General features: G+C 39.6%; 1 protein-coding gene across 4 annotated transcripts in view; it reads left to right on the plus strand.

The window, feature by feature from the left end:
• Positions 1–4327: 4327 nt before the first annotated feature.
• The window catches only part of LOC139962803 (uncharacterized), a 34028-nt gene continuing 23147 nt past the window's right edge, over positions 4328–15208 (plus strand). For 3 of the 4 annotated variants that reach the window (XM_071963144.1, XM_071963143.1, XM_071963145.1), the window contains exons 1-9: positions 4328–4944; positions 6028–6195; positions 6638–6790; positions 7377–7486; positions 7862–8060; positions 8715–8873; positions 9652–9804; positions 10597–10709; positions 11927–12054. In XM_071963144.1, the coding sequence (XP_071819245.1) occupies positions 4867–4944; positions 6028–6195; positions 6638–6790; positions 7377–7486; positions 7862–8060; positions 8715–8873; positions 9652–9804; positions 10597–10709; positions 11927–12054 (1261 nt within the window). In that variant the 5' untranslated portion in view covers positions 4328–4866. The remainder of the gene's footprint in view (positions 4945–6027; positions 6196–6637; positions 6791–7376; positions 7487–7861; positions 8061–8714; positions 8874–9651; positions 9805–10596; positions 10710–11926; positions 12055–15208) is intronic. The other variant, XM_071963146.1, reaches the window with a different exon arrangement.

Genomic DNA, 15208 nt, shown 5'->3' on the forward strand with positions numbered 1-15208 from the left:
CGTTGTGTTTGTTCAAATGTCAGGCCGGGCCTTTCTTAACAGAAACACTACCTAACGACGCTATACGTAAACACATTTTATTTTTCTTCGCACCGATTCGACCAACACTGCATAAAAGTCACCGTTAAGTTCGTGAGACTAGAACAAACTGAATGACAGTCCACTTAAATCTAATAAACTATAATTCATTGTACGCCAAACTCACAGGTTTTTGAAGAGGCCAAAAAAACGGTAATTTATGATTACTTCGAAACGGATGATTTTGGACTCGGTTGCTACGGCAGTACTAAAAGGCTAGAACCCTTACGTATGGCCTAGCATATAATGACGTTACATTAGCCTACGCATATACCGTCCTAGGTGTTAAGACCTAATATTAAATGCCTTCGATGTTGGATTAGCCTCAAATACGACATCAGCAGTAAAACAGTGACTAGCAGGATCGTTCGCTCATCCATTTGAAATGTTTGTAAGAAATTTGAATCTGGGTTAACGTGTAATGAATATAGTAAAACGGATTGGTTTGAAATTTGAATACAGTATACTGTTTACGTTTATGCGCAGTGGTGTATGCAGTAGAACCTACCAAAATAGTACAGCACTATGGCGGGCAATCAGTCTCAAATTGTGGGGAATCGACTTATACCGATTTAAATCGACATATACCAATTCAATTTCCTTCGACCTATACTAGTTTCCAGCAGCTTAAATTGACTTCTACCGATTTAGATCGACATATACCAGTTTAATTCTACATATAATCGATCTAAATCGACATATACAATTTAAATCGATGATAAGTAAAATAAATCGGTATATATCAATTTAAATCGACAAATACCAGTTTAAATCGATGATATGTCCCCCGGTTCCGCCGCCCTTGCTGTAATTAGCCAGTCTTAGCACAATACTGATATTACGACTATCGAGAGAATAGGGCCCTCTTTGGGGATACGGACGGCAATGAGGGGGTCAAAGTGTATCCTGTTAGGGAGCCAGAGGTGGTATCTATCAAAATCCAGTATGTTTGGTCCGTCATAAATATGTTCAGTTTATGCAATTTGACTGTAATTAGCCAGTCTTAGCACAATACTGATATTACGACTATCGAGAGAGTAGGGCCCTCTTTGGGCATGCGGACGACAATGAGGGGGTCAAAATGTATCCTGTTAGGGAGCCAGGGGTCGTATCTATCAAAATCCAGTATGTTTGGTCCGGCATAAATATGTTCAGTTTATGCAATTTGACTGTAATTAGCCAGTCTTAGCACAATACTGATATTACGACTATTGAGAGAATAGGGCCCAGTTTGGGGATACGGACGGCAATGAGGTGGTCAAAATGTATCCTGTTAGGGAGCCAGAGGTCGTATCTATCAAAATCCAGTATGTTTGACGCGGCATAAATATGTTAAGCTTATGCAATTTTATCTTAGAATTTAATCTTAGAACTGAACTGATTTTATGACTATCGAAAGACAAGAGCCTGCATTGGGAAAACGGACGGCAATGAGAGGGTCAAGATGTATCGTTAGGGAGCCAGGGGTCGTATCTGTCAAAATGCAGTATTTTTTTGATCCGGCATAAATTGTTAAGGTTATGCAATTTGGCTGTAATCGGACGCCAGTCTTAGATACATACTAATGTTACCGCTTTTAACACGTTTTCATGATACACCGTTATAACACTTGACCACCCATCATATGAATCAGTGCTACGAATTATTCGAAACAGTACACAAGTTAGTGTTTTCTGGGGTTTTATTGTTGCAAATCTAGCGTTTATTTGTCACATGTCGCTGGTCACCCTGGCAAAAAAGTTTTCTCATTGACTTTGTACACGCTACAACTCCCAAATTTCCACGTTGACTTTGTACACAGAATATCCTGCTAGCAGAATATCCTGCTAACTTCAGGTGGGTCACTTATACTGTGAGCATGAGCAAATCACAAGCTCTCAAAGAACCACGTAAAGTAAGTAGAATTCATTTAAGAAAAAGCTACATTTTTGAAAATAAAATTGATTTAAAAAGTGCTTCAAAGTATCACCATTTTACATCTAAGCACCTTAGGCACTTGAAAATTTTCCAAAGGGGGAGGGGGACAGCCCCTTCCCTTAAACCCCTCCCCCATATCAGTCACGCAATAAATGTCCCCGATTTCAGTCACGAAAATATGGTCACCTTATCATAGGGCGCGAAATTCGTCGATAAGTTCGCAGACAGTCATCAGAATAGGCGAATTAACCTTCGCTAGACTGTTTGAATGAGACCTAGACAGTGCAAAAGAAGGGCCCGAAGGGGGAATGATAACATCTTTTGTTGATGGGGGGGGGGGTGGTTACACTCCCAGGCAAGTCAGATATCATGCTGATCATCTTTGAATACTGACAGAAAGAGCATAGTCTATTCAGATTTTTAAAGAGTATTATCGATGACTTTTTCAGTGATCTGTTTTATCGTTAATAATACCTATGTGGAAATAACATAAAACGTCAGCTAACTAGAGTGACCATCTGTACCCTACATTGCTGACACAATACCCGATTTGCCACAGCTTGTCATGCAAACTGTTTGGTATGTCTTTTGTACTAGCTTAGTCTGCCCCACCAATCAGACCCTTCGCCCCCCCCCCTTTGCCCCCCCCCCCAGATGGAAAAGTCTGGCTACGCCACTGGTTAGGCCTCACTCATCTGGAGTATGCTGTGCAGGCTTTGAACCCATAGTTTGCTAATGATAAGGAAGTACTCGAGAATGTCCAGATGAGGGCTACTAGGATGACTAGTTCATTAAATGGTGTTTCTTATTATAGGCGGTTACAGCTGTTGAATCTCACCACACTGGAGCTTATAGGTTACGTGGTGACTTGATTCAGGTTTTCAAGATTATGTATGGTTTTGTCAATCCAATGCCTTTTGCATGTTTGCTAATAGTAGGCAAGGGCGGCGGAAGCACTTTTAATCTGGGGGGGGGGGCACCGACATTAAAGGGCACTTTGCAGAAATTCGATTGCACTGATGCAGCCTTATATTTAGTACCCTTCATAACTCTTATTGTATTATCTTATATGTGTATACACATCACTCCATCAAGGCACCCCCCCCCCCTCAAAGAAAATATGCATACTTGTACTGCAATATCCAATGTGCAAATTGGTAAACAAGTTTTCTTTTGAGACAAAATGAGGTGATATCATGCTTGTTGCTAGTGTAGGAATCTTCCGAATTAGACATTATTTCTTGTTTATATCATAACAATTTTTTTCCATTCGCAATAGCTTTGAGTTTGACCCACAGAAATTCATTAAAAGTCAGGGGCGTAGCAAAGATTTGCAAAGTTGTATGCACGACTATCTGAGCGGAGCGCCACCATCGGTTGGCGCGGAGCGTACAAGAAAATTTTTGGTTTTACAAACCCCTCAGATGGCCGGAAACGGCCCTTCCCGAGTGTTCATTCTGGTTCCCTAGCCTCTTGCTAACTTGAGACACCTCAATTTTTATGTAGAAAAAGGGCACATTTTTAACCTGAGGAAAAGTGGGGGGCACGTGCCCCCTGTGCCCCCCGGTTCCGCCGCCCTTGATAGTAGGCCTAGTTCTACCAGAGGTCATTGCCTTAAACTCCAAAAGTCACAAAGTAGGTTTAATATTCGGCATAACCTTTTTCTAATAAGGTTGTGAATGAGTGGAACGGTTTGCCTGAGAAAGTTGCACAGAAGTATGCATGCAAGGAGATCTGCAGGCCCTGTTCCCGGAATTGGGTAGAGGCGCCTTCCAGAATGTGACGGGTATACTGAAGGGAAAACTATGCATTTTTAAGTCGTAATCTTCATGCCCGTCAACATTCTCTACTAAGAGCCCATCCCTGTCCGTAAGTTTTACAAACAGGCCTGACCCGAAGAACGGGGATCAGAGGGGGATTCAGACCCGGTGCAATTACGGGAGTCCGAGAAATGCTTGGGTAAAAAATAATGTATTCTCATTTTCATTACAAACTGTTTCTAAAAAAAAAAAAAAGTGTAACAGACTATATTTTCAGGTGTCTGGTAATTCTATAAATACCGTGTTTATAGCTACATAACAAGTTCATGGACCCGAACATTTTAACACAACGTTAAATTTATACTTTGATCATGCTTGACTAATTGAGGCTGTCTTGGGCTATATAACACTTTGCAGAAAAGTTCAGCAAACGCCAATTCAAATATGCCCGCGTAAGACTTTCAGTTTCTAAGCAAAAGGTTGCTCGTGTCGATCCTTTAGCCGTTTTGTGCATATACGTAGTTCCACGACAACTTGTAATATGAGGAAGAGAGAGTTAGGCAATGACTGGGATTTCCCTGTAGCATATTTTCAGACATAGGGACGAAGGCAATGAGAGGTGTATTTAGGTTTGTTTTGTCGTTGAGTTATGTGTATGAGCAATGGGAGTCTACAAGGTCGATCCTTGTGGAACCTCCTTGGGTATGAGCATACAGACTTTGTACTTAGTGGTACAATGGAGGTACAAATTTATAACCAAACTGTCATTGGTTGTCATTATATAATATAACAGCAGAGAGTGGGCAGACTGTTATCTAGATCTCTCGGTCAATGTATACTTTGATAATGCTTGACTACTTGAAACAAATGATAAACAGTTGAACTGGAAAGTCCCGATTTCGACGTAGTGCAATAGCTCGTTCAGTTTGATAATGTTTAGTAATGTTTTATGCATAGCCGTTGAAGTTTCATTTTACATGACTTGGGTTAGCTATTGAAAACGCTTTGAAATCATTGACGAAATTCGGTTCAGTCTAAAGTCATCGAAGTATATTGAAGGATATCTACGTTAGTGACAAACTTAATTCATTGAAATATAAGAGCCGCTCACATGGGAAAACTACAGAAGAAAGAAGATCTCAGAGAAACTCCTTGCAGGAAGAAGCTGGTCCTTGCTCTGGATAAAGTGGTAACATCTTATGCATTGGTTGTAATTACGCTAGGAATTAAGCTAGATTTTACAGCTGAGTTTGATCATCTTTTCGAAGGCTAGGCTTTGTTATTCCCCATATGGATGACAAAATTAGGCCATTGGCTTAACTATAGTCAAGCTACATATGCTATAATGTAAATGCTATATATCGAAAATATCCGAATAATTTTGTTACAGGTGAATAATAGGCCTATAGTCTACTTACCTGAAAAGCGTCTGCGGCTGTGAAATGCCATGAATAGAACGACAGTGAACAGTGGAGGTATAAATTAAGAGCCGGGTGTTGGGGGAGGGGGGGGGGGGGCTGGTCGGGGAAACTGCACCTGTCATGATGATAGCCTCACCTTTCTCCAAATAGAGTCGGCTTGAATTACCCCAGGGCAGCTCTCTCTCTCTCGCTCTAATTTCTAAAATTCTTTGGGTTCTGGCCTATACGTTAATTCATCAGGGCGGATGTTAATTGTCTCCCCAGCCCTCCACCCTTCCCCTTCCCCTTCCCCATACCACAACCACCACTCGTTATGCTATAAACCGATACACACCGGCCATATCACTTAAATACAAATGATGTGTTAGTATGCTATCATTACTATTATGGTGCACGTTGTTACGGCTTTAGCCGTGTTATACGCGAAACATCAATAACGACGTAAACAAACAATGGCGGAAACGTTTATTTCCCCGTGCTATGCATAGCTCTGCATATCATTAACATTCCACATATCGTTGGTGTAAAATGCAGACATTATGGTTAGTGTAAAATGCAGGCTAAGATATCACACACGTGAATAATTAAAATAAAGTATTAAAATTAAAGAAGGCTTAAGATATCCATAGACAATTCTTCATCAAATGGGCACATTTTATTTTCCATTAGGGCACATTTGATATTTTGGGAAAATGTGGGAGGCAGGTTCCCGCTGCTCCGACATCCTCCCCTCACCTTTGAAATCCTGACCACGCCACTGGTAAAAATTCACAGGCATGTAGCCTGTAACCTAGCTTTTAACATATGTACGTGTTCTTGTTCAGACACCTTTTTTTGTTTTCCATCTTCAGGTTTCATCCAAGAAGTCACTGACCAAGGAGAGTCAGGTTACTGATCTCGAGGGAACCTGCGATGTTACGGTGTGGGTTAAAGCATGTAATCAGCTCATAGAAGTTATGGAAAAACTTCTCGAAGACTCGACTCCGTTGAGACAACCAGTCAATGAGTCAGTCAACCCGGTATGTAATAATAATGTACATTAAAAACATCATATGTTATAGTTACATTATAAGAGTGGAATTAAAGAATGTAAAGGGTTTGTATTTAGTTGTAGAAATACTACTTTATTGTACAAAGTGTTTTGACTCCACTAAACACATGACATAGGGTGTGATATGTAACACGCTTTATTACAATATATTATGACAACGAGTGTGAAATGTGATTGAATAGATGAATAGATTTGAGTGGCGGGGTGGTGGGGGGGGGGACTGTTGATTATAATTTCACCTCAAATCGTTCTGATCCTTCATTCATTCTGCACCACAAATTATGATGTTAGTGAGAAAGGAGGGTTAGAGGGACTGGGAAGGAAGAACGGTAAGGGAAGCATTATGGACTAGCATTATGATTCATTTCGATATCTCCGAGTATCGATAACTTCTTCTTCTTCTTCTTTAGGGCCATCGTAAAACTATCAAACACTCAATGGATCTACAGACTGTAAAGACAAAGCTGAATAGAGGAAGTTATCGGGCTCCTACAGAATTTGGTGATGACGTTCGTCTCATTTTCAAGAATTCCCAAAAAATGAATAAGAATAAAGATTCGGAGGTATGTCTCAGTTACCTGTATATGTAGCCTAAGAAGGTAAATTTAATATTACATTGCATAGCCTTGCTGAATAACACATTTCAGGTCATATCATGTAGAATAAAGCTCTATTGTATTTATTGGAGTTACGCTTAGTTAAATATATAGCTGGTGTCCAAAAAAATGTAACTAAATAAGTAACAGATATTACTCACATGCACATTAAACTTCACGGTGAAAATATACACACTTGAAAGCTTATATGTTATTTAAGTTCAAGTTTGTTAAAACATTAGCAAATTAATTACAACCAATTGATCACTAATAACCCACAGTTGTAATTTCTCTTAAGTGAAATAATTTGCATAAGAAGTGCTGAACAGATTTGTGGCCATATATGATCCCTTGCGTGTTATCGTTGTACCCATTGTTTATATTTCTTTTTCTTTTTTTTTCGGAAGAAAAAAAATGGTTTATCGTTAATCAAAGTATATATGGTTTAGCTTAAAACAAAAATTAGTAACATTATAATGGACTTTCCCCCACATGAATTTTCTTGCATAAATATTGAAGCCCCAATTATGTTTCTTCGGTCTGTTCTTTTTAGATCTATGGCAAGATTCAGAGACTGTCAAGACTTTTTGAGGACAATTTCACCGGCATCTTGCAAAATTTGGAAACTGAAGTGAATCATAATACACCGAGAAGATATGAGAGGTACATATAGGCCTACCTTATATATGCTGTTAGGCACAACAAACATTATGTAATGATAACAAAACAGATAGATAAAAGGTGCCAACTACATTATGGTTGTTTACAACGCCTCGACTTTAATTAACCACCCGAAAGTGTTTAACATGGCATATACGCGTCCAAGTACAGTCAACAGGATGAGAGAGACCTCGACGACCACTTCCAATTAACGAAGAGTCTGCAGGGCAGAACCGACTAGGGGAAACTGGGGGAAGCATTATGATTGAGGGGCGAGTCGTTCAGTCTGCCACCTCACCCCACTCACACCCTTTGCGCCGCCACTGCTCATATTAATGTATATTTTGTAATCCTTGTTGTTGTTTTTCCTGTGACCAGGGATGTGGATGTTGATGGTGCCAATCTGATGGTTGACAAGGCGAAGAATGGATCTAAGACAAAACGAAGCTCAGGGTCGCAGCCAATCAAGAAACACTCATTCGACGATGATGATGACTCAGTGAGCTGTAGAAAGAAAAACAGTGTCAAACGGCGAAGATATTCACCAACTGAAGAACCATCCTTCAGTTGCAAACTTGTAAGAATTTTAAATATTTCAGCCCCAACGTACCAGAGAAACTGTCGTCTCTGATTGTGTAACTAAAATACCGTAATCACAGTCTATAGTGTTAGCACTGAAATGGAGGATGCAGCAGGATTTATAGCATATGTTACGGATACGGTTAAATGGCATATATATCTGGGTGAGAAAAATTAAAAGCCTAAACTAAGCTCTTTCAAGGTGGTGTTACCTTCTCAAAGCAAAAGACACGTCATTCTTAGGAAATAATGCACGTTTTGCAATCACATATATATCGATAGTGTTGATGTCGATTGCTGTTACCATTTGTTTATGACTTCTGTTTCGATAAAAGTAAAAGTATCCTTCTTTCTTTAGATCTCCATTATGTATTTGCATTTTATAAACCTCATTGTTCAGCATCTGATACCAGTCTTTGGAGGGTATATGAAGAATAAATCAAAACTGAAGTTTCTGTTTGAGAAGTCCATCCTAGTTACATTTTTTGTTTAGTATTTTATAATCCGAAAGTTCAAAACAAAAATGTCTAACGTACATATGCCACTATATATAGGAGACACCTAGATGACATCACATGTTGTACAAGTCTTCTCCTTCAGTCTCCTTGAAGTCGTTGTTTTTCGTCCTTTTTGTTCTTTTTTCACCCCTCAGGATTCCTCCATCACTGAATCACCAGCCAAGAAGGGACGGAGTTCGAGGACCCATGATGTTAAGGCTTGGATTGGAGTATGCACACGGCTCTTAGATATAATATTTGACATGGAAGACTCTGTTCCGTTTAGACAACCAAAGGGTTATTCAATCGACTCGGTAGGTAATGGGAAGGTAATGGAAAGGTACATTATTCTTTAGGGTGTTGGCAGAGTTTGTCGAGAACCAGGCCCGTCTCTGAAGTCGATTGTGCCACAGGAACGCCTTTTTTAAAGTTTTATTGTTTCCATATGTATATTCCGTATATCATACAATGTTTTTCCTGAGTCCTTCTTTATATAATATATATTATATATAGGATAGAGCCACCAGTGAGCCCGTTCCTTTAATTTCTCGCAGGCCTGTGTGAGTGGAGGTATATGTGTGGCTATCGTATCGTATTCAGACCGGGCAGAAGATGGCATGTCCCTCCCTGGCAGACTTCTGCCCCCGCCCTTCTCATGTGTATCAAAACTTTACAAGTTACAGGACATTGTTTTCCCCTTCCTTAATTTATTGGGGGCCCTTCAACTCAGAATTCCTGGCTATGGGCCTGATATTATTGGCAAAATATGCTTAGTGTATGAACTTGAGGGGATGGTAGGTCTACAATTAATAATGAACGTCGAAGATAAGGTCTCATTTATGAAACGATGTGTCGGATTGGCCTCACTTTCCCTTTGGGAAACAGGCCATGTTTTGCTTTTTGGCAATCAAGGAAAGAATGTTCACTTATAGATTATTGGTTATAGGATATAAGAGTTTCGTTATATTGAGAAGGATGCGGCACAGGGGGGAAGGGGGAGGCGGGCTCGGTTTGTGGCGGAGATTAGGGTCAGGAAAATGTTCAATTATGAAATACGGTTTAACAAGTTATTAATTACTTCTGTTTCATTAGGATAAGCGTGAAGTCATTAAACATCCCATGGATTTACAGACTGTAAAGGATAATCTGAGTACAGGAATCTATCGGGATCCCATAGAATTTGCGAAAGATATTCGTCTAATTTTCAATAATTCCAAAGCAGTTAATACCAAGAAGAAGTCAGAGGTATGTATCAGTTACCACACTTTCACTTAAAACAAATCAGGTTTATGAACAAATATTTGTTTATGACTGTAAAGAGATCTCATGTATCGTGTCTAACGGATAAAGGGGTGGGTGGGTGGGGATGGAACACGCAAACAAAAGGCTGAAAGGGGAGGGGTGCAATCACGTGTAATTCCACCAGAACATTCAAGGGGAGCAGCCCCGACACTGACATACACCTTAACTGTTTCAAAACGTTGCAACACAGCACCGAGTTTCATCTAATCATCCTCGGATGTTACCAAACTTTCTCAATAGGGAGGGTACACCTCTTGAATGCCTCCCGTAAAACGACGTAACATCGTAGCCCCTCAGTTCATAAAATGTGGCTAGGCCCCTGATTAGGGATAGCTAGTGTAACACTCATTAGCGTCGAGCAGAGGGCATGGAATACGAATCTTACCGAGGTGGTTGATGTAAATGTTAGGCTATATATGAATCCTATAAATTACAGATTGGCCCATGCACTCCACACATAAACGATTATAAAGTTTCTAAATGATATTCCGTTAATTTATATTGAATCATAATAATTCAGATTTGACATCTCTGGGCGTTTCATTTGGCGACCTAGAGGCTTGATGACGACTTTTATGATGGGATGTTATTTGAAAACTGGTGATTGGGGCAAGCATCTCTAGAAAATATTATATACTACTAATTAAGCAAATTGCTCCAAAGAGCCAATAACAAGTGAAGCCAAGATTCATGAAAATACCCTAATATATATATCTCTTTATCCTATTCTTTCAGATCTATGAGCAGACCGTAAATCTTTCAAAACTCTTTGAGGAAAACATCATAGACATCATACAAACTTACAAAAACGCAATGAATCAAAATGCATCGAAAACGAAGGACGAGAGGTAGGCCTACATACCTACCATAGGCTAAGACACAGCAGACGTAATTGCTTCAATAAAATGATGTTTAGCTAGGACACCAAGTTGGGTCAATTTTCGTTTAACATTTCTAATATCATGTCATGCTTGTAAGCACTTGTATACTTAACAATAAAAAAATAAACTGTTAGCAAACTGCTTATCCACTATAAAGCGTGCGTAAGAGAATGTGTAAAAATCAGTGGGCCTGACATTTCGATCCTAGCAGGATCTTCTTCAGGATCGAAACGTCAGGCCCACTTACTTTTACATACTTGTCTACTTGACAGTATGACCATTATAAATATCCTGTTTCTATCACATAAAGATTAGGAACTATAGTTCCACTCTCAGTACGATGTTTTGAAGCATGTTTTGTGAGAACAATATAGAGTGATATTAGCCTTGCAAAGTTTTACCAAGTGGTTCTAAATCCAATAGAATTACGTATTTTATATATATATTATATGTATAGACAGTGGCGTAGGAAGGTACTTTTGAGTGGGGGGGCTGAAGACTGATGGCCGGCCTGGGGGAGGGGTCTAAGGGGAGGGGGTGTCCCCCTCCCCTTTGGAATTTTTTTGCATTTCCAGGTGGCCTCAGATGCAATTTGGTGCTCCAAATGAGATTTTTTTTCTCATTTGGAAATGAAAAAGGGGTTTTCTGACTTGCGAAGCGGGGGGGCGGAATGATACTTCCGCCCCTCCACATTTTTCACCGGGGGGCTGGCGCCCCCCAGCCCCCCGGTTCCTACGCCCTTGTGTATAGACATACTTTGTATATTTGATTTAAAATAGTGAAAATGGTTACTTTAAAAGTTTAACGCAAGCCACAGGAAATAATGGAAAGCATTAAATGAAACTTGTTTTTTGGTCACCAAAATTTAAAACAAGCTTTCCCCTTACAGCAATACTAACATTTGAAAGAGAGCATACACATCATTATCTCAAAGAAGAAAGAAAAGGCCCGAGGAAACAATTAAAACAAAAGAATAGGCTCTACCAGTCACATCATAATCAGTTTTAGTTATCGGAGAAACGTCATGTTGTTACACGTTTGTTGTTCTTGGTCTTTACACATTCGCTATATATTTTACCGTTAGATACCGTACATAACGTTATACCTCAAAATATTGACATAGTTTTACTTGTCCTTTTCTTTCACTTTTTATCACTTCGTTTACCCTCTCTATACTTTCTTAGCAAGCAGCTGCCTCCACCAAGGAAATCGAATACCGACGTGACTTGTATAAGTGATGCAATTCATGAGCGAGACAAACCAGGGACATCCGGTACATCTAGAATCCCAAGCAGGTCAAGCCCCAAACGAGGTATCGTATGCTATGTTATTTCTCTTCTCTGAAGCATTTAGGATTGAAAACTGTAAGGTTGATGGTCGTGTATTTCCCCTGTTAGCTGGGCCTCTGTACAGGGGATGTTATTCGCCTTGTTTCTTTCCCGTACTCAAGAGATCATTGACTGACGCATTCAATCCCTATCTGCATGACTGACGGGGTGGGTGGGGATAGAGCAGGGGGCACTGTTCCGGAGACGGTCAGATGCATTACCGGGCTTGAGGAACTATGGGATAGAGAAGAATTTTCATTTTCGCAATCCATTGAGGAAAATGAATACTTCACGAAAGGAGCTCGGTGACATAATTTACCGGAGAGGGGCTGGTTGGTAAGAGCTGGCTCTCGGTGCCCCATGTCTCTCTGACACGTATGATGATGATGATGATAATGATGGTCGCGTAGTGTTTGTTAATTAATGGTGCGCGTTTATTGAATTTGGTATTACTGCAGTAATCAACGGCGTTCCACTGATATATGGACGTGGTGATCACGTGTCAGACGAGAGTGACGATGAGTACGAGTACGTTTTATCAAGCAAAGATTCCAGCTACGAAGATCGAAACACGGAGGAGCAATACCGCTATACAGATGATGCTATTGAAATGATTTCATCGGAAGGGGAATAGGACTTCTAATGAACACATTTGCTGTGCGATGTGTGATTTGGTAGCTGCGGATAGGTGTTGAACTATATATCATATTCATGCACTCTTTAGGTATTTCTGATATGCTCGGGGTATTCAAAATGTTTCATTTTGATTAAAAAGATAAAGCAAAATGTTAACATAGCATCAATTCATGGACCGGGTTAAAACGTCTGAGGGCAGCCATGGAAGAGGTATTCACTCAATAGAATTGTTAGAGGTCTTCCAGGGAAGAGAAATCCTCTGCAAACGTCAGAAAGAAGAATAAAATATAACACTTAAGGGACCGTACACAAAGCTAATTGATAGAGCAACTTATCAAACGAGTACATTGTGGTCTTGATAAAAGTATTATGATTACTAAAACCATTGAATGTGGAACAAAATATAGATTAAATTTATGGGACAAAGTTTATGGTTCAAATTTAATTTAAAAAATATGTGATACTAAATTTTGTTTAAAACATCAACCAGGCACATTAGGCTTTTGTTAAATGTTGCCCATCATTGATCAATGTGTTAGTGATATATACCGACCCCTCCCCCCTCTCCCCTCGCTTTCCTCCTTCCCGTTTTGGCAAACATAGTATCCGTATATATAAGTGGCACCCCTCGATGTAGATATAATCAATGCTAGTTAACTTATGGCTATGCCATAAAATGATCCTTTCTTAATAATCTAGGGAAATTAGTGTAAGAAATGTGTCTTCAATGTATTGGTTTCTCAGTAGTAATGTTTGTAAGAAATTACCTTTTACTGAGTGGCAACATGTGTAGAGTTGCCTGAGGCTGTATGACCATTAGCATGGTAGTCAAGCTCATTTATCCTTTAATGTATTGATTAATGTTGCCAAGGTTGTTAGCATCTGACCTTGCTCACTGCTTGTCCATGCTCACATACGAGCTTGTTTACATGGTAACATATAGGATTCATTCTGAAAACAGTGATACAGGGCATTGCTATATGCCGTAGTGTTAGTGTAAATATAGCAGTAAAACGCCAATGACGGAAATTCCTGTCTTCGTCGTCATTTCCAAAAATGTTTTATTACCGCAAAAACATTCCACCTTTAGCTTACGTTTTTTACCATTCTCTCCAAGCCATAAGGGTGTGTGGTACTAATAAATATACCTAAGTTGCTTTTATATTTTCTTTCCCTTTTGATATCACTGTCTTACAAGTACATTAAAAGTACTAGAAATATTTTAAAACGTAAGCTAAAGCTGCCTTTTGAACATGAATGTCTTTTACGGAATCCTGTATTATTGTCCTGCGTGCTGCAATGTAATACATATATTGTAGCTTTACAAAATCCTGTATTGTTGTTCTGTTTGCCTTGAAGTCGTCAATTACATTGTAACGTAAGCCAATTGAAAAAAAAAACAACTTTCATTCTCTTTCTGTTTGTTGCGATATAATGAAAAACAGGGTCAGGTTATTGTACATTTAAGTTAATCTAATCCATTGTGATATGAGGATGAGTGATTGGAAGGAGAATTTATAGTGCAATGAATAGATTTTGTCAAACCTTCAAGATAAATTGAAAATCTATGAGGAGTGACTAATCAGATAGCTCAGAGGTAAAGCAGTGGTCTGGTAACACGAGTCCAACTAAAGCTAAGTTACAAATGTCTTTTTCCCTTTGAGACACCACTCTCTATAGTCTTTTTTCGAACGTTGTTTTATCAACTGTGATGACTGGTACGGCAGAGGGTGATGAAAGACTCATTCCTTGCCAGACGTGTATACGTAAATCGTGCTAGGGCTCAAGGCACACCAGGGTTCATAACGCTCATGGGTGGTATGGCACATTTGTGGTCTAGGGATCCCGTGTCCAGGTCTCCCTTGAATAATTTCAGTGGACTGGTATTTCATTTATAGAAAAGGGATCTCGGTGACATAATTTAGCGGGGATAGGAGGGGAGACCTGGCTCTCGATTCTGGATGTTATTGTTCATATGTTCATCTGACCAAGATGAGTAGAATGGGTAAACGTAAGAGGATGCATCACCCCGAAAAAATAGGACAGTGAGAAGAAAAATATTTAATTATAAACTATAACAATACTTCGGTGAACCGGCGTATTAATGTGATGGCCTCTCGTGAAGTTATACTTTTCTAGAGCTGTCTTATTTAAATCGGGTTTAACAATTTTGACCTCTATTGATCCTTGTCGTTGAACCAACATATTGATATGTAGTATGTAAATGTGTAGTCCTATCTTGTCTCACACAACCCCCACCCCTCTACCAAACCCTTCATGTCGGTCCCATGAACGGGAATGTTGGCATATTTTGCTACATGTGAACCGAATGCTACTATATTAACAAATCAGCCAGACATGTGCTTACCTGCCATCTGATCAACATGATAATGTCATAACTCGAACCTCACGACTCACCCGTTCATACTTCTGATTTTTGGCAACCAATAGTAAATCATATGATATGCTTACAGACACAAAATCTTCCTTTATGTCTATATC

The sequence above is a fragment of the Apostichopus japonicus genome, chromosome 21 (assembly GCF_037975245.1).
Source record: "Apostichopus japonicus isolate 1M-3 chromosome 21, ASM3797524v1, whole genome shotgun sequence".
In the NCBI taxonomy this organism is placed as follows: Eukaryota; Metazoa; Echinodermata; class Holothuroidea; order Aspidochirotida; family Stichopodidae; genus Apostichopus; species Apostichopus japonicus.